This window comes from Trachypithecus francoisi, unplaced genomic scaffold (assembly GCF_009764315.1).
Source record: "Trachypithecus francoisi isolate TF-2019V2 unplaced genomic scaffold, Tfra_2.0 Lachesis_group5, whole genome shotgun sequence".
NCBI lineage: Eukaryota > Metazoa > Chordata > Mammalia > Primates > Cercopithecidae > Trachypithecus > Trachypithecus francoisi.
The window spans coordinates 4,855,710-4,880,802 of NW_022681470.1; the positions used below are offsets into that span (position 1 = coordinate 4,855,710).

The 25,093-nt window shown below is 36.5% G+C and overlaps 1 protein-coding gene across 6 annotated transcripts in view; it reads left to right on the forward strand.

Annotated features, from left to right (window-relative positions):
* Window positions 1-25,093, forward strand: part of AKT3 (AKT serine/threonine kinase 3) — a 372,395-nt gene that overhangs the window by 202,385 nt on the left and 144,917 nt on the right. For all 6 annotated transcript variants that reach the window (XM_033199702.1, XM_033199704.1, XM_033199705.1 and 3 more), the window contains 2 exons: window positions 10,093-10,237; window positions 18,033-18,164. In XM_033199702.1, the coding sequence (XP_033055593.1) occupies window positions 10,093-10,237; window positions 18,033-18,164 (277 nt within the window). The remainder of the gene's footprint in view (window positions 1-10,092; window positions 10,238-18,032; window positions 18,165-25,093) is intronic.

The window sequence follows — 25,093 nt, forward strand, 5'->3', positions numbered from 1 at the left end:
GAGTTTTGGTGTGGGTGTCCTTTCTGTTTGTTTGTTTTCCTTCTAACAGTCAGGTCCCTCAGCTGCAGCTCTGTTGGAGTTTGCTTGGGGTCCACTCCAGACACTGTTTGCCTGGGTATGAGAAGCGGAGGCTGCAGAAGGTAAAATATTGCTGAACAGCGAGTGTTGCTGTCTGATTCTTGCTCTGAAAGCTTTGTCTCAGAGGTGTACCCAGCTGTGTGAGGTGTGAGGTGTCGGTGTGTACCTCAGTTCAAAATGGAAAAATCACCCGTCTTCTGTGTCGCTCACACTGTGAGCTGGAGGCTGGAGCTCTTCCTATTCAGCCATCTTGGGCGCCCCCCTGTCCTATTATTCTTTAGACCCAGTAAGAATAATCTCTGATTGAAGGATAAATACAGAATGGAATGAAAAGTAAAATGCTTAAATCAATAAATAAAAATAAGCATTGATTTTTAAATAATTGATATTGTGCTTTAATTATATAAATGAAAAATATCTGACGTAGGCCGGGCGCGGTGGCTCAAGTCTGTAATCCCAGCACTTTGGGAGGCCGAGATGGGCGGATCACGAGGTCAGGAGATCGAGACCATCCTGGCTAACACGGTGAAACCCCGTCTCTACTAAAAAATAATACAAAAAAAACTAGCCAGGTGTGGTGGCGGCGCCTGTAGTCCCAGCTACTCGGGAGGCTGAGGCAGGAGAATGGCGTAAACCCGGGAGGTGGAGTTTGTAGTGAGCTGAGATCCGGCCACTGCACTCCAGCCTGGGCGACAGAGCCAGACTCCGTCTCAAAAAAAAAAGAAAAATATCTGATGTAATAACGTAAATTGAGGTCCTGACAAAAATGGGGTTAATTTTTTGTGAGGTTGCTGTATTTTCTGGTACGAGTTAAAAGTATGGACATATTAGACTTTTTGAAGTCAAATTTAGATATTATAATTTCAGTTACAACTAGTAAGAGGATAGAGTATGATGGCTACCAGGCTAATTGGAGGAGAAATGGAATTAGAAAAAAAATTATTCTGGCATATATTACATTAAGTGGACCATGTAAAGCTAAGGATATATATAAAAGTAATTGCAAAAAAGATGACTAAAAAGCCAACAGGAAAATTAAAATTGAATTCTGAAAAAATGTAAAATAATTTAAGAAAGAGGCAGGAAAGGAGAAAAAGATAAAGATATAGGTTGAGAATAAATAGATTGAAAAAGATCGGTCATGGAAACAGTAAGCATAAGAAGGATGGATTGCTATATTATATCATTTCAAATTAAATGTATTACCGTAGATTACTCTGATACTTTATAATGAGAGAAGTGTCTGTTGAACAGGATGATATAGCAGTCATCAACACATATAACAGAATTAAAGAGATAAAAATGGGCAATTCCACAACCATGTTTGGAGATTTAAAAATTCGCAGCACTTGGTAGAGCAGCTACACAAAAAATTAGCTAAGGCATAGAATAACACTATCAACCACCTTGATATACCTAATATTTGTAGAACACTACACTCAAAAGTGGCAGAAGAGACGTTATTTTCAAGTAAACATGGTACATTGATCAGAATGGAACATACTCTTATCAGGATAATGCTGGCCTCATAAAATGAGTGTGGGAGGATTCCCTCATTTTCTGAATTTCTGAATAATTTCAGAAGGAATGGTACTAGCTCCTCTTCATACCTCTGGTAGAATTCAGCTGTGAATCCGTCTGGTCCTGGACTTTTTCTGGTTGGTAGGCTATTAATTGCTGCCTCAATTTCAGAACTTGTTGTTGGTCTATTCAGGGATTCAGCTTCTTCCTGATTTAGTCTTGGGAGGGTGTATGGAAAAGACCATCAACTCTATGAAGAAACTGCATCAATGTATCCAGGAATTTATCGATTTTTTCTAGATTTTCTAGTTTATTTGCATAGAGATGTTTACAGTGTTCTCTGATGGTAGTTTATATTTCTTTGGGATCTCTGGTGATATCTCCTTTATCATTTTTTATTGTGTCTATTTGATTCTTCTCTCTTTTCTTCTTTATTAGTCTGGCTACATCTATTTTGTTGATCCTTTCAGAAAAACCAGCTCCTGGATTCATTGATTTTTTTTTTTTTTTGAAGGATTTTTTCATGTCTCTATTTCCTTCAGCTGCTTTGATCTTAGTTATTTCTTGCTTTCTCCTAGCTTTTGAATGTGTTTGTCTTTGCTTCTCTAGTTCTTTTAATTGTGATGTTCGGGTGTCAATTTTAGATCTTTCCTGCTTTCTCTTGCAGGCATTTAGTGCTATAAATTTCCCTTTACACACTGCTTTAAATGTGTCCCAGAGATTCTGTTACATTGTGTCTTCATTCTCATTGGTTTCAAAGAACATCTTTATTTCTGCCTTCATTTCGTTATGTACCCAGTAGTCATTCAGGAGCAGGTTGTTCAATTTCCATGTCGTGTGGTTTTGAGTGAGTTTCTTAGTCCTGAGTTCTAATTTGATTGCACTGTGGTCTGGGAGACTTACGGTTTTCATTCTTTTGCATTTGCTGAGGAGTATTTTACTTCCAATTACGTAGTCAGTTTTAGAATAAGTGCGATGAGGCACTGAGAAGAATGTATATTCTGTTGATTTGGGGTGGAGAGTTCTGTAGATGTCTATCAGGTCCGCTTTGTCCAGAGCTGAGTTCTGTCTCGTTGATCTGTCTAATATTGACAGTACGGTGTTAAAGTCTCCACTATTATTGTGTGGGAGTGTAAGTCTCTTTGTAGGTCTCTAAGAACTTGCTTTATGAATCTGGGTGCTTCTGTGTTGGATGCATATATATTTAGGATAATTAGCTCTTCTTGTTGCAGTGATCCCTTTACCATTATGCAATGCCTTTGTCTCTTATGATCTTTGCTGGTCTAAAGTCTGTGTTATCAGAGATTAAGATTGCAACTCCTGCTTTTTTGTGGTTTCTGTTTGCTTGGTAAATATTTCTCCACCCCTTTATTTTGAGCCGGTGTGTGTCTTTGCACGAGAGATGAGTCTCCTGAGTACAGCACATTGATGGGTCTTGACTCTTTATCCAATATGCCAGTCTGTGTCCTTTAATTGGGGCATTTAGCCCATTTACATTTAAGGTTAATATTGTTATATGTGAATTTGGTCCTGTCATTATGATGCTAGCTGGTTATTTTGCCTGTTAGTTGATGCAGTTTCTTCATAGAGTTGATGGTCTTTTCCATTTGGCATATTTTTGCAGTGGCTGGTATCGGTTGTTCCTTTGCATGTTTAGTGCCTCCTTCAGGAGCTCTTGTAAGGCAGGCATGGTGGTGACAGAATCTCTCAGCATTTGCTTGTCTGTAAAGCATTTTATTTCTCCTTCACTTAGGAAGCTTAGTTTGGCTGGATGTCAAATTCTGGGTTGAAAATTCGTTTCTTGCCTGTAATCCCAGCACTTTGGGAGGCCGAGGCAGGTGGGTCACCTGAGGTCAGGAGTTCGAGATTAGCCTGGTCAACATGGTGAAATGTTACTAAATACAAGAAAGTTAGCCAAGCATGGTGAGAGATGCCTGTACTCCCAGCTACTCAGGAGGCTGAGGCAGACAATCACTTCAACCCAGGAGGCAGAGGTTGCAGTGAGCCAAGATTGCACCACTACACTCCATCCAGCCTGAGCAACAGTGAGACTGCATCTCAAAAAAATATATATATATTTTCTTTTTTTATTTTTTTCTATTTTTATTTTTTTGAGACGGAGTCTCGCTCTGTCGCCCATGCTGGAGTGCAGTGGCCGGATCTCAGCTTACTGCAAGTTCCGCCTCCTAGGTTCACGCCATTCTCCTGGCTCAGCCTCCCGAGTAGCTGGGACTACAGGCACCCGCCACCTCACCCGGCTAGTTTTTTGTATTTTTTAGTAGAGACGGGGTTTCACCATGTTCATCAGGATGGTCTCGATCTCCTGACCTCGTGATCCACCCATCTTGGCCTCCCAAAGTGCTGGTATTACAGGCTTGAGCCACCGTGCCCGGCCTCTTGAGCCACCGCGCCTGGCGCTATATTTTCTTTGTGGATGTTGAGTATGGGCCCTCACTCTCTTCTGGCTTGTAGGATTTCTGCAGAGAGATCCACTGTTAGTCTGATGGGCTTCCCTTTGTGGGAAACCCGACCTTTCTGTCTGGCTGCCCTCAACATTTCTTCCTTCATTTTAACCTTGGTGAGACCTGGCAGAGACACAACAAAAAAAAAATGTCACGATCAAGTCGGCTTCATCCCTGGGGTGCAAGGCCAGTGCAGCATACACAAATCAATAAATGTAATCCATGACATAAACAGAACCAATGACAAAAACCACATGATTATCTCAATAGATGCAGAAAAGGCTTTCAACAAATTTCAACTCTCCTTCATGCTAAAAACTCTCAATAAACTAGGTATCAATGGAATGTATCTCAAAATAATAAGAGCTGTTTATGACAAACTCACAGCAAATATCATACGGAATGGGCAAAAACTGGAAGCATTCCCTTTGAAAAGCAGCACAAGACAAGGATGCCCTCTCTCACCACTCCTGTTCAACATAGTATTGAAAGTTCTGGTCAGGGCAATCAGGTAAGAGAAAGAAATAAAGGGTATTCAATTATGAAGAGAGAAAGTCAAATTTTCTCGTTTGCAGATTACGTGATCGTATGTTTAGAAAATCCCATTGTCTCAGCCCCAAATCTCCTTAAGCTGATAAGCAGTTTCACCAATGTCTCAGGATACAAAATCAATGTGCAAAAATCACAAGCATTCCTATCCACCAGTAATAAACAGAGAGCCAAATCATGAGTGAACTCCCATTCACATTTGCTACAAAGAGAATAAAATACCTAGGAATCCAAATTACAAGGTATGTGAAGGACCTCTTCAAGGAGAACTACAAACCACTGCTCAAGGAAATAAGAGAGGACACAAACAAATGGAAAAACATTTCATGATCATAGATAGGAAGAATCAATATCATGTAAATGGTCATACTGCCCAAATTAATTTATAGGTTCAATGCTATCAACATCAAGCTAACATTGACTTTTTTCACAGAATTGGAAAAAAATACTTTAAACTTCATATGGAACCAAAAAACCCGCATAGCCAAGACAATCCTAAGCAAAAAGAACAAAGCTGGAGGCATCACGCTACCTGACTTCTAACTATACTACAAGGGTACAGTAACAAAAACAGCATGCTACTGGTACCAAAACAGAGATACGGACCAATGGAACAGAACAGAGTCCTCAGAAATAACACCACACATCTACAACCATCTGATCTTTGACAAACCTGACAAAAAGCAATGGGGAAAGGATTCCCTATTTAGTAATTGGTGTTGGGAAAACTGGCTAGGCATATGCAGAAAACTGAAACTGGACCCCTTACTGACACCTTATACAAAAGTCAACCCAAGATGGATTAAAGACTTAAACGTAAGACCTAAAATCATAAAAATAGTATGAAGAAACCTAGGCAATACCATTCAGGACATAGGCATGGGCAAAGACTTCATGTCTAAAACACCAAAAGCAATGGCAACAGAAGCCAAAATTGACAAATGGGATCTAATTAAACTAAAGAGCTTCTGCACAGCGAAATAAACTGTCATCAGAGTGAACAGGCAACCTACAGAATGGGAGAAAATTTTGCAATCTTTCTATCTGACAAAGGGCTAATATCCACAACCTACAAAGAGCTTAAACAAATTTATAAGAAAAAAAAAACCCATCACAAAGTAGGCAAAGGATATGAACAGACACTTCTCAAAAGACGTTTATGCAGCCAACAAACATGAAAAAATGCTCATCATCACTGGTCATTAGAGAAATGAAAATCAAAACACAATCAGATGCCATCTCACACCAGTTAGAAATGGCAGTCATTAAAATGTCAGGAAACAACAGATGCTGGAGAGGATGTGGAGAAATAGGAATGCTTTTACAGTGTTGGTGGAAGTATAAATTAGTTCAACCATTGTGGAAGACAGTGTGGCAATTCCTCAAGGATCTAGAACTGGAAATACCATTTGTCCCAGCAGTCCCATTATTGGGTGTATACCCAAAGGATTAGAAATCATTCTACTATAGGCCGGGCGCGGTGGCTCAAGCCTGTAATCCCAGCACTTTGGGAGGCCGAGACGGGCGGATCACGAGGTCAGGAGATCGAGACCATCCTGGCTAACATGGTGAAACCCCGTCTCTACTAAAAATACAAAAAACTAGCCGGGCGAGGTGGCGGGCGCCTGTAGTCCCAGCTACTTGGGAGGCTGAGGCAGGAGAATGGCATGAACCCGGGAGACGGAGCTTGCAGTGAGCCGAGATTGCGCCACTGCACTCCAGTCTGGGCGACAGAGCGAGACTCCGCCTCAAAAAAAAAAAAAAAAAAAAAAAAGAAATCATTCTACTATAAAGACACATGCACAAGTATGTTTATTGTGGCACTATTCACAGTAGCGAAGATTTGGAACCAACCCAAATGTCCATCAGTGATAGACTGGATAAATAAAGTGTGGCACATATACACCATGGAATACTATGCAGCCATAAGAAGGATGAGTTCATGTTCTTTGCAGGGACATGGATGAAGCTGGAAACCATCATTCTCAGCAAACTATCACAAGAACAGAAAAGCAAACATCACATGTTCTCACTCATAAGTGGGAAGTGAACAATGAGAACACATGGACACAGGGAGGGGAACATCACACACTGGGGCCTGTCGGGATATGGGGGGCTAGGGGAAGGATAGTAGTAGCAGAAATACCTAATATAGGTGACGGTTTGATGGGTGCAGCAAACCACAATGGCACGTGTATACCTATGTAAGACAACACGTTCTGCACATGTACCCCAGAACTTAAAGTGTGTGTATGTGTGTGTGTATAAAAACATATTCTTGGTCATAAATGATTCTGAGTACGTTTTGGAAGATGAAAGTTATGCAGTGTATGTTCTATAATCACAGTAGAATTAATTAGAAATCAGCATTGAGACAAAAGATGCCAATTACTGGAAATTAACATAATTATTTATAATAATTGGGTCAAAAACCTCACAAGAGCCATTAGAAAGTAATTTTCAAGAACAGTAATGAAAATAATACATATCAAAATTTGTGGGGTGTAGCTAAATGAGTGCTTAGAAGGAAATTTATAGCCTTTAATACCTGTATTTGAAAAGAAGAAAGTTCTTACATTGTTAACTTAAGCTTCTGTCTTAAGAAACCAGAAAAAAAAACCCAAAGAAAACAGAAACAATAGCATTCAGAAATTAGTGAAATAGAAAACAGAAAAATAGTAGAGAATAATTAATAAAACCAAAACTACTTCTTTGAAAAAAAAATAGAATTGAAAAACGTTTTGGAGTATTGTTAAAGGAAGAAGAAAAAGAAAGAAGACGCAAATTACTGACACTGACCCAAGAAAACATTAGAAAACTCAGTATCAATGAATGGAAGTGAATTAGTAATTAAGAACCTTTCCTCAAAGGTTCCAACCCAGACAGCCTTGTCAGTGAGTTCTGTCAAACATTTAAGGAAGAAATTTGACCAATCCTCTACAAGCTGTTTCAGAAAAGAATGAGAAGGGAATACTTCTCAACTTATTTTATAAGGCCACTGTCACCCTCATTTCAGAAATCAGACAGAACTATTTTAAGAAAAGACAACTATAGACCAATACACTGGTGAACATATGCAAAATTTCTTAACAAAGTATCAACAAATTAAACAATAGGTAAAAAGGATAGAAGCTTAAGTTATGTGATCAAGTGGAGCTTATCCCAAGAATTCAAAGTTGTGTTAACATCTGGAAACTATTAAGCTAATCTCACCCTATTAATATGATAAAGGTAAAAATCTGCGTGATCATTTTATAGAGATATTGAATTTTCTTTTTCTTTTTTTTTTGAGACAGAGTCTTGCTCTGTCACCCTCGCTGGAGTGCTGTGGTGTGATTTCAGCTCACTGCAACCTCCATTTCCCAGGTTCAAGCGATTCTCATGTCTCGGGCTCCCGAGTAGTTGGAAATTACAGGCTCCTGCCAGCATGCCCAGCTAATTTTTGTATTTTTGGTAGAGACTGGGTTTCTCCTCGTTGGCCAGGCTGGTCTTGAACTCCTGACCTCAGGTAATCCGCCCACCTCAGCCTCCCAAAGTGCTGGGATCACAGGCATGAGCCACCACGCCTGACCTGCTTTTGACAAAAATTCAACAAACTTTCATTAAGATTATGCAGATGGCTAGAAATAGAACAGAACTTACCCAGTTGATTAAGTAAATGTATGTATAAAAGATCTACGACTTACATCATATTCAGGGGGGGTGAAAACTCAATGTTATTCCTAACTTGTGAAACAAAGCATGTGTGCTGCTCTCTTTACTTTAATTTAACTTTGTACTGCAGGTCTGATCTAGGGCAATAAAGCAAGAAAAAGATGTAAAAAGCATACGGATTGGAAACAAGTAAAGCTGCTCTTGTTTGCATACCACATGATTGCATGTGTAGAAAATGCAGAAAAATAAGAGCTACTAGAACTAATAAATGAATTTAGTAAAGTTGCAGTATACAAAGTCAATATACAAAAATCAATTGTATTTTTAAGTACTAACAAGAACAATTAGAAAGTGAAATAAAACCCTCGACAGTAGCATAAAAGAACAGTCTTGTGTCAATGACAGTGACATGTTTTGAGAAACATGCCATTAGGCAACATTGTGTAAACCTATTACTTGGACAAACCTAGATGGTATAGCCCACCCCATACCTAGGCTATGTGGTGTAGCCTGTTACACGTTACTGTACTGAATACTATAGGCAATTGTAATGCAATTGTAAGTATTCATGTATCTAAACATATAAGCATAGGAAAGGTACAGTAAAATATAGCATAATAATCTTAGGGGACCACCATTGTGTGTGCAGTCCAGCATTGACTGAAACATTGTTATGTGGTGCATGATTGTATGTAGGAATAAATTCAGTTAAAGATGTGAAAGATCTTCCCACAGAAAATTACAAACATTGCATTGGGAATTAAAGACCTATATATAAATGTAGAGCTATACCATGTTCATGGATTAGAAGATTTAAATGATTAAGATGTTAGTTTTCCCAAAATTTATCTAGAGATTTAATGTAATTCTAGTCAAAATCCAAATAGACTTCAAGAAGTAGACAAACTGATTTTAAAATTTATTTGGAAAAATAATGATCCTTGGTCTGATAGCCAAATGTCTAAAAATAAAAACTTGATATAAGTGCTCCTGAGACTGATTGTTCAAACTACAAGGTTAATCCTTTTTTTTTTTTTTCTTAGAAATTTACTATAATCTGGAAACAATGAAGGGTTTTGGCTTTGAAACCTTTCCTTGGAATGTCTGTTGGACCTGATAAAAATCTTGAGGATGTCAATGATGGACTTAAAATAGCTAAGCAAAAAACTGCAGCAAACTTTTAGAGGGTCAACTTAATAGTTAGGATTGGCCAGGTGCGGTGGCTCACGCCTGTAATCCCAGCACTTTGGGAGGCCGAGGTGGAAGGATCACTTGAGGTCAGGAGTTCGAGACCAGCCTGGCCAACATGGTGAAACCCTGTCTCTACTAAAAACGCAAAAATTAGCCGGGCACTGTGGCACACGCCTGTAATCCTGGCTACTCAGAAGGCTGAGACAGGAGAATTGCTTAAACCCAGGAGGTGGAGGTTGCAGTGAGCTGAGATCATGCCACTGAACTCCAGCCTGGGCAGCGGAGTGAGACTGTTTCAAAAAAAAAAAAAAAAAAAAAAAGTAGGATAGATATATACAGACAAATAAAATTTAACTATTCATGTAAATGATTTTAACTCGAGTTTTCAACAATTTTTTTCTTCTCTTTTTTTCTTTAACATACTTCCACAAAATGCTACTACAGACTTTAGGCCTGTAGTGAAATGCTTTTAGTACTATTTTCATTTTGGGGTGATGGCGGGAGTGTGTGCTTATGTGTGTTGTGTGTGTTTGATCTCCAAATAGATTTTATTTGTATTAATTTATATTTTATAAAAGGAAAATATTTAAATCATTTGCCATCATCTATTAATGGGACATTTTACTCATTTTTGTAGGGAAGAATGGACAGAAGCTATCCAGGCTGTAGCGGACAGACTGCAGAGGCAAGAAGAGGAGAGAATGAATTGTAGTCCAACTTCACAAATTGATAATATAGGAGAGGAAGAGATGGATGCTTCTACAACCCATCATAAAAGAAAGGTAGAAAATAATAACTTACTCCCAGCACGGCATTCATTTGTCTGGAAGAAACATACTAAAAACTACCATTTGCAGAAAGATGTCAGCCAGTTTTCTTATGATGCATAAATATATTGGTGGGTTTTATTCACATGAATCTGAAATACTTGTTGTTGTTTAAAACCAAGTAGGTGAACATCGTTTCAGTGAGAACATCATTTCAGTGATTCAGCACTTTAGCGCTGAATGCTGATAGGGCACATGTGTGACTGATGTGCCATCATACTGCTTTATAATTTGCGTTGTTCCTTATTATTTTTAATACAGTTTTAGAAACTTTGTAATAAAATGTTTTCCCTGATGATTTGTTCCTTTCCACTTTGCACTTCATATTCTCCTAAAAACCATGTGCAGTAATGGCTCAGGTGTACTTCTGATTGGTGCCCTCAGTCATAGTAAAGTCAGCAGGAAAGTGAACAGTCTTGGAAATAATAACTCTTATTTAATGGCTGCTTCTGAGCCAGTAGGGAAGTAGACTTTTCCTTCTCTCAGTGCTCCAGCATAATAAGTACCAATTTATATTTTTATGAGAAATATAAATTTTGTTTTTCATTGCTATAGAAAATTGAAAAGCAATTTCCTTATTACAAAAATGATATTTTCATGATTAATCTAAAGATAGAGGTGTTGAGATAAGCTTGCCGTTTATCACTTTAGAATATATTTGGTTTAATAGATTGTTAATTAATCTTCAGGTAAGAAAACACAAATTTTCAAGGTATTATCCGTGAAATTTGGTATTAGCACAGTGATTAAGAACTCTTTGGAGATAGACTGCCTGAGTTCATATCCTCGCTTTTCCACGTTAAACTTGTGGACTTGGTGAAGTTATACAGTCACAACATAAAGTTAATTATCCTTTCCTTATGTGAATAAGAATAATAATCTATACTTCATCTGGGCCAAATGTCTGAGATCCCTTTCTGTCTTCGTTGTAGATTTCTTCTCTATTTCTTTGTTGAACTGAATCCCTCTTTTCTTTTATGTCAATTTAACCTGCCTTGTTCCTCTGCCATTGCAAAAAGAAAAACAAAGTCTAGCTACACTCAACCTACCTACTCAGAGATAAGAAAGCTTCTTTTGTACATATGTAAATTATTTCATTTAAAATGAAATCAAGAATAGTATAAATCAGATATGATTAAGTAATTGAACCTCAAATTCAAAATACTTCTACGAGTTTTTATTTTTGGAGACTCAGTTGGAGTAAAAAATCCTACGAGAATCTGTTTTAGAGTGATGTTTATGGTTAATCTTTATGTGGACAAAGAATAGTAGCTAACTTTAATAGCTAATAGTTATTGAGCACATATTACATAAATACTTTAAACTTTTTTTTTCATTTTGAACTTCAGATATAAGTTGAGTACCATTATGATTCTTCCCATTTTATAGTTAAGGGAAATAAGGGATGGAAGGATTAAGAAATTTTCCCCATAATTATACACAGGGTGGGAACCAGTACTTAAACCTAGGCAGTAAGATCTAAAGTCCTCACTTTCTAGCACTATGTTGTAATACTAAAGTTCTACTGATTTTTCCAAGAGTTTACAAGCTTTATTATAAATTGAAATTAACTAATATCCAAATGTCATATAAGGACAGTTTTTCATAATATTTTGAGAAACAGAGTATAATCATAAGAGAATATCTGCATAATTTTGTTTCTAATATAACTTCATTATAAGCATAACAATTATAGAGATTAGAGAGGCTCAAGATATATGAACCAAGAAAAAGAAAGAAGCTGTGTGTTGACGTGTTACAGTATACAATTAAAAAGATCTTATATGTTTGAAGTTCTGTTATCTTTTTTGAAATAATTTAAAATAGTTCTAAATTACTGCAGAAGTTAGTACAGAAATAGAACATTTGTACCACTGCTAACTCCGTAACAGTCCTAATGACTTAGCCTCAAGTGGTAAAATATTACTGTCATTTTCATAAGATAAATGATTCTAGAACTATACCCTTATGTATATCAATTATCATGCAAAGAATTGCAGAAGTTTGGATTATTTTTAATACTATAACCACACATTCTGAAATAAGAATATTGTTCTAATAATTTATAGAATATATTTCCTTCTTTAATTTTTGTCAAATGGCATAGGATTTAAAAAATAGGTACTGATAATGGTGGCTATGGTGAGAGTCATCAGACTGCTATTTCTTGCATGAAATAGGGTTCATTACCTCCCTTAGTGGTAGATTGTCGCCACAGTGTCTGCTCTGCCAGTTAAAAACTCACTTGGAAAGGAAGGATGTTGGGTAGTAGATAAAGAGGCAAGGGCCTCACAGACAGATTTAAGTGCTCTTCTGTGTTTGAATTAAAAGAAAATGTGGTTCTATGTTTTAATTAAAATACAGTGTTTCAAAGGAATTTGATTAGAGAACCCAGAAGTGCCTAATGGGTCAGCCAAGCTACCATTCTCGTTTGCCTTGTCAAGTATGTGAAGGGGCGTAGCATAAAAGGATAAAAAGCCAAGTGAGAGTCAAAGTTCTCCTTAATTTTTAACTGACTAACACAGGCGTCTCTGGGATCAACTGGCTATAAGCTCATGATCTACATTTAAAGTATAAGCAGTGCCTCCTGCTTTCCCATTAAGTTTGACTCCAGTTCTTGTAATTGTATCACCTAATTCCTGGCTGCAGTAACTCATACCAGTGGCTAGTATCCAGAGAAAAAGAGAAGGAAAAAAAGACAGTGGCCAGACCTGCTGAAATCTCATGATTTCACACTGCATGAATCTGCTTATTTAAAAGGGAGAAGTGATATACCCTATGTAGAAGTTGACTGATAACATTAGCTCCACCTCTTCTCATGAGAAAGAGCACCCGAAGAAGTGGGCAGAGATGGAGGCAGAGGAGTGAACTTCATCAGAGCTGTTCTCTTTTTACTTACTTGGTTTTGCTGTTACATTGTAAATGTATCTGGAATTTATCTTTTTTGACCAAATATGCTAATACTGTGGTATTCTTAAAAGTTCTTTATGTTCCTCATTGATTATATGTTTATTTTTAATCTAATTTGTGGTCTAGACAATGTCTTATATTCTGGCGTGCCTGATTTGAACACATTTATTAAGCACTTGTTATGTATGCCCCTGTATCTCTTAACCTAAAACAGCCACGTAAACATGTAAAGGGAAGAGTATAACTGTAAAATATTTCCCCAGTAAATTCTTAATATCAGGCTTTGGAGGAGGATTTTTTTTCTGGAGAGTATTCATACTCCTGTTTTTTTCATTAAAGACTTACTGTATCTTTTTCCATAACATCATTCAGAAGAACAAAACATTTTGTAATAGCTTACATTTCATTTGTAAAGACTACACAATTATTGTGTGTACCATTCTGAACATGAGCATTTGATAGCAAAGATACCTTACCTTTTTAATTTCCTCAAGTTTTGTCAAAATAGATGTGAAATCTGTTTCTGATTTTATCACATACAGTGCTTTTAAACTAATAATAATTTCTATGTAAGTTCCCTTAATTCCCTTTTTCTAAAAAAAGATTGAGAGTCAAACTGACAAGCTGTGAAGTTTAGAGTGAAGGCTGTCATGCTGTTTTTTTTTTAACCTCATTGCCCTAAGAATTGCAATTTTACTACTATTTATTTATTTTTATTTGAGACAAGGTCTCACTCCCATCACGTAGGCTGGAGTGCAGAGGCACAGTCATGACTTACTGCAGGCTTGACTTCACAGGCTCAGGTGATCCTCCCAACTCAGCCTCCCAGGTAGCTGGAACTACAGGCACCTGCCACCGCACTTGGCTAATTTTTGTATTTTTTCGTAGAGACAGGGTTTTGCCGTGTTGCCCAGGCTGGTCTCAAACTCATGCCCTCAAGTGATTCCCATGCCTTGGCCTTTCAAATTGAGCCACCACACCTAGTCAAGAATTGCAGTTCTTACAAAATATAGTAATATTTTATAATTAAATATTGCCTTTCATCTGAAAATGTCATAAAGGATTTTACAAATTGTTTTCTAATTTTTACCCCCAATAATTCGGTTTCATTTTCTATGCTATTTAGTAATAGGGCACAGCAAGTATTATTTTCTAGTGCTTTTAAATAAAAAATGAGGAACATAGTGTCCAAGTGAAACTTTGAACAATAAATTGACACTCTGGCCTGGTTATGAAAATAATGTTTCTGAGTTACTTGCCATATGTATTAGTCAGGGTTCTCTAGAGGGACAGAACTAATTGTGTGTGTGTGTGTGTGTGTGTGTATGTGTGTGTGTGTGTGTATATGTATATGTGGAGTTTATTACGGAGTATTAAACTCACACAGTCACAAGGTTCCACAGTAGGCCATCTGCAAGCTGGGGAGCAAGGAAGCCAGTTTGAGTCCCAGTGCTGAAGAACTTGGAGTCGAGAGCAGGAAGCATCCAGCATAGCAGAAAGACGTAGGCTGGGAGGCTAAGCCAGTCTAGCGTTTTCACATTTTTATGCCTGCTTTATATTCTAGGCACACTGACAGCTGATTAGATGGTGCCCACCCGGGTTAAGGTGGGTCTGCCTTTCCCAGCCCACTGACTGAAATGTTAATCTCCTTTGGCAGCACCCTCACAGATATACAATCCAGGATCAATATTTTGCATCTTTCAATACAATCAAATTGACACTCGGTATTAACCCTCACACTGTGGAACAAACTACCTCAAATTTAATGTCTTAAAACAATAGCCATGTAAATATCTCATGGTTTTGTAGTTTGAGCCATTCTATTGTTCTTGCATGCATGGCTCTCAAGCAGCTGCCTACAGCTGATACATGGGTGGGCTGGAAAATCCAACAATACCTTCCTTACGTGTCAGGGGCCTTGGTGCTGACTGTTGATTGTGGTGTCTTGGTTCTCCTCCACTTGGCCTCTCTCTTGGAGTGGTAATTTTTCTTCCAAGGTCCCTCCATATGGCCTTTCTCTCCAGGATAACGTGGACTAACTAACAGCATTAGAGCTGACTTTCTAGAGCTTTCCAAGAGAGAGAACGCATAAACTGCCAGGCTTAACGGCTTTGTCTGTTACTGGCATAGTATCAGTTTGATCATATTATGTGTTCAAAGCAAGATACAGGGATAGCCCAGGGAGAGAGAAAGTTGACTCCACCCCTTTGTGGAAGAGTGGAATGTGCATACAGGGAGAAATTGGAATTTGTGGCAGCCATCTTTGCAGACTACCTAGCATAAATAGCTTGTTATGTAGTATTCCCTGATTTTTTCCGTTCTATTAATGCAATTAAATCTATCTACTATTACCTATTATTTGTTCAAATGACACTAGCTGATTTACTGTATTTGATATTTAGAGCTACATGTTTGATTTTTAGTTGAATTAATATATCTTGTTATTTTCCCTGCTCTTTGCTACTTTATGTTTTCCTTTGAACTAGAGATATTATTGAATGTAAGACACTGTAATTTGACATTTGGGGAAAAGTATCAAAATTATGAACAGCAAAAAATGTTGAAAGTAAATGTAGGCATTAATTTCTAAAATTTTAAGAATTTGTATATAAGATACATGAGAGATATTGGGATGTGGTTTTCTTGCATTGTTTTCCTCTAATTTTAGTATTGTTAAAAAAATTGGCTTTCAGCCTGGGAAACCACCTGGGTTCTTGGCTTCACACAAGAAGGAATTCAAGAGCAAGCAACAGAATAAAGTAAAAGCAAGTTTATTAAGAAAGTAAAAGAATAAAAGGTGACTACTCCATAGGCAGAGCAGCCCTGAAGGCTACTGGGTGACTGGTTGGTTATTTTTGTGGTTATTTTTTAATAATGTGCTAAACAAGGGGTAGATTTTCTGGTGAAGGGGCAGGGAATTCCCAGAGCTGACAGTTTCCCTCCTTTTCAGACCATACAGGTAACTTCCCAAGATGCCATGGCGTATGTAAACTGTCATGGCACTGATGGGAGGTTCCTTTGGCAAGATAATATATTATAATTAATGTATAATGAGCGTTGGGGACAACCAGAAGGCACTTTCATAGCCATCTTGGTTTTGGTGGGTTTCGACTGGCTTCTTTACCATATCCTGTTTTTCCAGCAGGGTCTTTGTGACCTGCATCTTATGAAACCAGACCTGCCACACTCCTATCTCAGTATCAGGATGATGCTTATCTCAGAATGAATGAGAAGTATTCCTCATTTTAATTTTCAGGAAGAGTTTGTATAAAATTGGTGTTATTTATTTTTTAAATATCTGTAGAATTCACCAGTAAAACCATCTGGGCCTGGAGTTTTCTTTGATGAAAGGTGTTTAACCACAAACTCAGTTTTTCTTAATAAATATGGGGTTATCAAATTATCTGTTTCTTCTTAGGTGAGCTTTCATAGCTTGAGACTTTCTAGCAATTTGTTCATTTCATCAGAGGTGTCAATTTTATTGTCAAAATGCCATTTATATTCTCTTATGTTTCTTTTAATGTCTGTAAAATCTGTGGTGATGCTACCTCTGTCATTCCTGGTATTGGTAATTTGTGTCTTCTCTCTTTATTTTTCTGACCAACCTGGCCAGAGGCCTCTCAATTCTTATTGGTGTTTTAGAACTAGCTTTTGGTTTCACTGATATTTTTTCTCTACTGTTTTTCTTTTAAAAATTTAATGGATTTCTGCTCTGATGTTTATCATTTTCTTCTAATTCTTTTTGGTTAACTTGCTTTTTTTTAAGTTAGGGTAGAAGCTGAAGCCATTGATTTGAAACATTTCTCACATTTACTTTAGATAAATGATAAACAGAAAAAAAGTTATAAAAGGCACTAAAATTTTCAATGACTTGTAATTTCAAGATAAAACCCAAATACTTATTTTTATATTTATAAACCTCTAAACTGAGTTTAAATTTAAGTAAACTGATCATATGCAATCAACTTTTCTTCTGTTCAAAAACCTATTAATATGAAAGTAAAGGAATTTCAAAAGGAGGCAAGTCCACAAAAATGAAAAGCTGGGTCGGGGAGGGGCATTAGGGCACCAGTGCTTTCAAAAGTTTGTAAGTTTCTGGAAGAATGTTGATAGAGCAGAGCAGGAAAAGAGTACACAGAGGAGACTGTAGAGAACAAGTGCACATGTGATTGGCAAAATCCTCAGAATTACCTGACTTAAGAAGGAGAAGTGAAACTGAAAACAGGCAGATTAATTAAAGATATTATTCTTAGAGCTCCCTGCCTTGCTGTTCTGAATTGCATCAAGTACTCTCTCAGGAATAACTACTGCTTTCTTTGATTTATTTTAACTGAAATATACGAGGTTCTCAACATTTCTTATAAATATATCCTATATTTCTCTCTGTCTTGGATTTTATCTTTATTTTGCTAGAGTAAACTCTCAGCTCCTTCCAAAGCATTGCTTTTTAAGGCATATTTGGAAATGTTTGTGTGGAACATTTTTGATTATCACATTTTCTGGGGGTAGCAGCACTACTAAATCCTTGAAAACTTGAGTCCTTAAAAATGAGTGAAAATAATTTTTTTCCTCCTTTGCCCTTTTACATAACTGATAATTTGGCTGAGGAATTCTAGTTTCAAAATCATTTTCTCCAACATCTGAGAACTGCTTAAATTATTTTCAGCATCCGTGGTTGCTAATGAGACATCCAATGCCAGTCTGATTCTTTTTCATTTAAATGTACTTATAAATTGGTAAAATTTGTTTTTGAGTGGATATTGCAAACACATACTTATATGCTAACAAATAAATTGCATCAAATACTTCATATTACATTTTTTTAATTTGTATTTTTCAGACAATGAATGATTTTGACTATTTGAAACTACTAGGTAAAGGCACTTTTGGGAAAGTTATTTTGGTTCGAGAGAAGGCAAGTGGAAAATATTATGCTATGAAGATTCTGAAGAAAGAAGTCATTATTGCAAAGGTAACTGATTATTAAAGTTGATTATTAAATTTTTGTTTGCAGTGTGCATGTGTTTGTGGGCTCATGAATTTACATGCTAATGTATGCAGGTTCCATTGAACAACCAAAATATGGTTGTAGACTACTGCTACAGTAATTTTTGTGTATTAATATTTGTAATTTTACAAGTTTTCAGACATTTATAATAATATCTGTGTATTACATACTAAAGCTATTCTCTTAAGGAAATAGAAATGTTTATGTTTGCGTGTTTGGGAGAATGTTTTGTGGTCTATATCATAATTATACTAGGATTACTTTTTAATGTTTTCCCCTATCGTCCTGAATTTCTTACTAAGATTGACTAGAGTAGTGTAGATGATTTTTACTAATAAATTCTAAAGCTTATATAACACTGAATGGAAAAACATACTAAATAGATTTGAAAATACTAGAATGGTGAAATTAAATTATTTTAGGAAGACTTAGTTCCCACCCCCATACCTTTATTCAGCTTAGACGTTTTTAAATAAATAACATGTTAATGATGTCAGTTCTCACTCAGAGTTCTGAACAAAATCCCAGTTCCCTCAGGAGATATACTTTACAAATTGCTTTATGTCTTACTTAATTCAACAAATGACATAAATTACTGTTATACTTTATGGACTACTTTAACTTCCAGTTATTTGCAACTATAGTTTCCTTATCTGGAGTGTATTGCCCCACACACTTTGTGAAACTTTGTTTCCCCATCTTTGTATATTTGTTTTGATGTCAGCTCCTTTACAAGTCAGTACCCCTATTGGAAAGAACATTGACTTTGGAGTCATACACACCTAGGTTCACATCTCACCTAATAGTCTTTAACAACCAGTACTTTTTAAAGCAGTACTTTGGGGAAGTACTGCTGTCTTAGGGGCATTTGGAAATGTTCATGGGGGGCGTGTATTTACTTATCACAGTAACTGAGGAGGAGGGATCCTTCTGACAGTTACCAGGTAGAAGCCAAATGTGCTAAATAGCTTGCAGTGTGTTGGGCAGCCAATCAGAGCCTTAGTTTTTTTCATTTAAATTGATATAATAAAACCTCTGGACAGGAATATTTTGAGGATTAGGATATGTAAGGTATTTAGCATGCTAGAGGGCACTTATTATTAATTAAGCGATATTTTCTGGGAGGTAGTATAATGTCGGGTAGGTTTTGCTGCTTAGTAAGTGATCCAACTTTTCATGCCTTTATTTTCTTATCTATAGAGTGGGGCTAATAGTAGTACTTGCCTCATATGGTTATTTTCAGGGTTAAATGAATAGATACATGTAATAGTACATGCCATCACTATTAAATAAACTTCACAAATTAAATTACAAATCAAATGAAATTAAAATATGCTATTGTTATAAATTTTTGCTATAATTATTTAATATCTACTGTGTATTATTACTACCTACTGTGTATCAAGCATCAGTAAATAACGGTTCCTTTCTGTTTTTTTCTTTTATATACTAGCCACACTTGTATCCCACTATTTAATTTCTGTTCATCAGACTGGGGAATATCCTATTAGACACTGTCTTATCTCACTACTTAACTTTTCTGAGTAACCGTACAGAATTTTGGTATATTTCACAAATGATAGACTATTCTGATTGATGTACTACCTTGCTGCTTTCTCCCAACAAATCTGTTTATCATTTCTTTAAAGAAAATATGCTCATTTATAGCAAAATGATTAACACTATGAAGATGTGGGGTGTGACAAGACCTGGGATTTGGTTCCTGATGTGCCTGCCCTTCTCAGAGCAACATATCAGGGAAGAAATGATGTTGATACCTTTTTACTGGTGATGTTAACTTTGATTGCTTGACTATAGTGGTGTCTACTGTGTTTCTTCACTTTAAAGTTGCGATTTTTCCATTCAAAACTAAGTAGTATCTTAGAGGAAATACTCTGAGACTATATAAATAACGTATTTTTTCTTAAACTTCTTTGTACTAATTTTAACATCCATATCAGTGGATTTTGCCCATAATAATTTATTACTGTTGTATTCTAATGGTGATTTTCTATTTTCCTCATTCCTTATACATTCTTAGTCAATTAAGCTAAAGGTTTATTAGTTTCGTTAATCTTTTCAAAGAACCGACTTTTGACTTTGTTGACTTTTCTCTATTTTATCTGTCTTTGCTTTAATCTTCATTTTTTTTCCCCCTTCAGCTTGCTTTGGGTTTAGTTTATTTTTTTTCCTAGTTCCTTAAGTTATAAAGTTAGATTGTTGATTTGTGATCTCTCTTATTTAGTTTAAGCATTTATGGCTTTAAATTTCTCACTTACCACTGCTTTTGCGGCATCCCATACATTTTAGTCTGTCGTGTTTGTGTTTTCACTCGTCTCAGAAGTGTTTCTAATTTCCTTTGTCATTGATTGTGTCTGTTGTTTAATTTCTACAAATTTGGGAGTTTTCTTGTTTTCTTTATATTATTCTAACTTCATGTTGTAGTTGGAGAAGATACTTTGTATTTGTCTTTTAAAGTTTATTGAGACTTAATTTGTAATCCAACATATGGTCTATCCTGGAGAATGTCCCCTGTGCACTTGAAAATACTGTAGATTCTGTTGTTAGGTAGAGTATTTTGTGTATATTTAATAGAACATTTTGTGTATATCTCTTAGATTTAATTGTTGTTGTCTTCTATTGCTTTACTTATTTCTGTCTGGTTGTTGTATTCATTACTGACAGTCTAGGTTGTTGAAATCTCCAACTATTAATATAAAATGGTCATTGCTTTCTACAGTTCTTTCAGTTTTTGCCTCATATATTTTGATGGTCTTGTTATTAGGTATGTAAGTGTTTATAATTGTTATATCTTGCTCTATTAACTCTTTTATTAATAATATTTTTTGGTCTTTTCTGGCCTTTTCATTTAAAGTCTGTTTTGTCTGATATTAATATAGCTACCCGTTTTCTCTTTTGGTTACTATGGTAGTACCCCCTTTAGCTGCAGTTTTGCTTTTCATAGTTTGAGTTATCCCGAATCAACCACAGCCTAAATATAGATGAGTATAGTAAAATAAGATATTTTGAGAGAGAGACCACATACATCACAATAACTTTTATCACAATATATTGTTATAATTTTTCTATTTTATTTTGTTGTTAATTTACTTTTAATAGTAGCGGTTAATCTACTTTAATATCCATTTATAAAGGATGTGCCTAATTTACAAATTAAACTTTATCATACGTAGTATGTATAGGAAAAAAACATGGTATATGCAGTTGGCGCTCCATATTCTACATTCGTGGATTCAACCAATGTGGATTTAAAATACTCAAAAATAATATGGGAAGATGTGCATAGATTATATGCAAATACTATGCTATTTGATATTAGGGACTTGAGCTTCTGTGGATTTTATTATCTGCTGGGGGATTTTGAAACCAATCTCGCATGGATATCAAGGAATGACTTTATAGAATTTGGTACTATCCATGGTTTTAGGCATCTGCTGGGATCTTGAAACATATCCTCCACTGATAAGGGGAACTGCTGTATTTTCATGGAAAATTTTTTTTTTCTCTTTCACTTTTACCCTGTTTGTGGCTTTTGGAGACAGCATGGAGTTGGATCATGCTTTTTGTTTGTTTGTTTAATCGACTTTCCCAGTCTCTTTCTTTTGATTGGAGAGTTTAATCCATTTACATTTAAAGTGAGTCCTGATAAGGACTTACTTCTGTCCTTTTGCTTTTTATGTTCTATATGCCTCATTGCTTTTTGTCCCTCCTTTTCTACATAAATGCCTTCTTTTGTGTTTAATTGATTTTTGAGTGAAACATTTTAATTCTCATTTCCTGTTGTGTATAATCTATAGCTACTTTCTTTGTATAGATTATATTTAATATCCTGAAGTTATAGTACTCTAATTTGAATTTATACCACCTGAACTTTACTAACCCTCAAAAACTCTACTTCTTTACAATTCTGTACTCACTCCTTTCAATTGGTGGAAGTTAGAGTACTCTAGTTTGAATTTATACCACCTGAACTTTACTAACCTTCAAAAACTCTACTTCTTTACAATTCTGTACTCATTCCTTTCAATTGGTGGTGTCTTTAAATTGCATCTTTATGCATTGTGTGTCCAAAAACGAGACTACTAATTTTTTAATGCATGAGTCTCTTTAATCATGTAGAAAACAAACAGTGGTATTATAACACAAACTTACAGTAATACTAGCTTTTATAATTTTTATGTATTTAGCTTTGCCAGATCTTTAATTCTTCATCTGGCTTTAAGTGACTGTCTAAAGTCGCAGGTTTATATTTAGACCTGAAGGGACTCACTATAGCTTTTCTTGTATGACAGGTCCAGTGCTAATGAACTCCCTCAGTTTCTGTTTACCTAGGACTGTCTTAATACCTGCCTCATTTTTGAAAGATAGTTTTGCTGGATTTTTGCTTTACTTTTTTTCCTTCAGCACTTTGAATGTATCAACCAATCGCCTTCTGGCCTTCAGTGTTTCTGATGAGAAGTCTTCGATAATCTTATTAGGGATCCCTTGTATTCGATGATAAGCAAGCAAAACAGACTCATTGCTGATATGGAAAAAGTTCGAGTGGTCTTGATAGAAGATCAAACCAGCTGCAACATTCCCTTAAGCCAAAGCCTAATCCAGAGCAAGGCCTTAATTCTCCCAATTCTGTGAAGGGTGAGAGAGGTGAGGAAGCTGCAGAAGAACAGTTGGAAGCTAGGAAAGGTTGGTGTGTGAGGTTTAAGGAAAGACACCATCTCTATAGCATAAAAGTGCAATGTGAAACCACAAGTGCTGACACAGAAGCTGCAGCAAGTTATTCAGAGATCTAGCTAAATAATTGGTGAAGATGGCTACACAAAACCACAGATTTTCCTTGTAGATGAACCTAGGACTTTCTTAGAAAGGAGAAGTCAGTGCCTGGCTTTAAAGCTTCCCAGGGCAGATTGACTCTCTCAGTAGTGGCTATGCAGTTAGTGACTTTAGGTTGAAGCCATTGCTCCTTTACCATTTCAAAAATCCTAGGGCTCTTAAGAATTATGGTAACTCTACACTGCCTGTTCTCTATCAGTAAAGCAACAAAGCTTAGATGACAAGCACATATGCTTACAGTATGTTTTACTGAATATTTTAGGCCCACTGTGGAGACCTGCTCAGAAAAAAAGATACCTTTTTAAATATTACTGCTCATTGACAATGCGCCAGTTGTGCAAAAGCTCTGATGGAGATATACAAGGAGATGAATGTTGTTTTTATGCCTGCTGACCCAGTGTCAGTTCTGCAGCTCATTGTCAATGTCCATTCTGCAGCCCATTATTTCAACTTTCAAGTCTTATTATTTAGTTTAAGAAATACATTTTGTAATAGATAGTAATTACTGCCATAGATAGTAATTCCTCTGCTGATAGATCTGGGGAAAGTTAATTGAAATCCTTCTGGGAAAGGTTCACCATTCTAGATGTCTTGAAAAACATTCAGGCTTCATGGAAGGAGGTCAGAATATCAACATTAATAGGAGTTTGTAAGAAGTTGATTCCAATCTTCATGGATGAGTTTGAGGAGTTCAAGACTCCAGTGGAGGAAGTAACTGCCAATGTGGTAGAAATAGCAAGAGAACTAGAATTAGCAATGGGGCCTGAAGATAGGACTGAATTTTATCAGGTCCATGATAAAACATGAACAAATGAGGATTTGCTTCTTACGGATGAGCAAATAAACTGGTTTCTTGAGATAGAATCTACGCTTTGAGAAGATGCCACGAACATTGCTGGAATAACAGCAAAGGATTTAGAATCTTACATCAAGTTAGTTGATAAAGCAGTGGCAGGTGGTGAAAGGAGTGACTCCAGTTGTGAAGAAAGTTCTGTTGTGGGTAAGCAGCATGGCGTGCAAAAGAGAAACTTCTCTTGGAAGAAAAAGCCAATATGGTCAACTTCATTGTTTTCTCATTTTAAGAAATTGCCACACCGGGCGCGGTGGCTCACGCCTGTAATCCCAACACTTTGGGAGGCCAAGGTAGGCAGATCACTTGAGGTCAGGAGTTCAAGACTAGCCTGGCCAACATGGTGAAACCCTGTCTCTACTAAAAATACAAAAATTAGTTGGGTGTGATGGTGGGTGCCTGTAATCCCAGCTACTTGGGAGACTGACGCTTGAGAATTGCTTGAATGCCAAGATCGTGCCACTGGGTGACAGAGCAAGACTTCGTCTCAAAAAAAAAAGAATAAAAAAGAAATTGCCACAGGCACTCTCACCTTTGGCAACTGCCACCCTGATCACTCAGCAGCCATCAGCATCAAGACAAGACCTTCTGCCAGCAAAAAGATAACGACTTGCTGAGGGCTCAGATGACCCTTCACCTTTTTTGGCAATCAAGTATTTTTAAAGTAAGGTATGTACATTTCTTTAGACATAGTGCTGTTACACACTTAATGGACTACAGTATAGTGTAGTGTAAACATAACTTTTATATGCACTGGGACACCACAAAGTTAGTGTGACTTGTTTTATTGCAATACTCTTGTTGTGGGGGTCTGGAACGAAACCTGAAGTATGCCTGTATGGGGGAGGGAAAAAAAGGCTATTTGGTTGAGACATGAAACATTGTTTCTTGAGAAGCCCAGGTCTATTGATGTAGTGTAACCTTTCCTTCATTACAGGTCTGACCATGCTATTTGGTTGTCCCATGAATAATATTCATTTACTTATACCATCGCAAACACCAAATTAGTGTTCAGTTTTTAGAATTTATCAAAAGACAAAGCACCGAAGACTCAAGTATGGTTACAGAACAGACTGAAAATGTTATAAACCCTGTCATTGTAAAAGAAATGGTATAGTGGATGGATGTCAGCTGAAAGCATGTTATAGTTTAAAAAAAAAGCAGGAATGAATTGGCGGCCAGAGACAGAGGG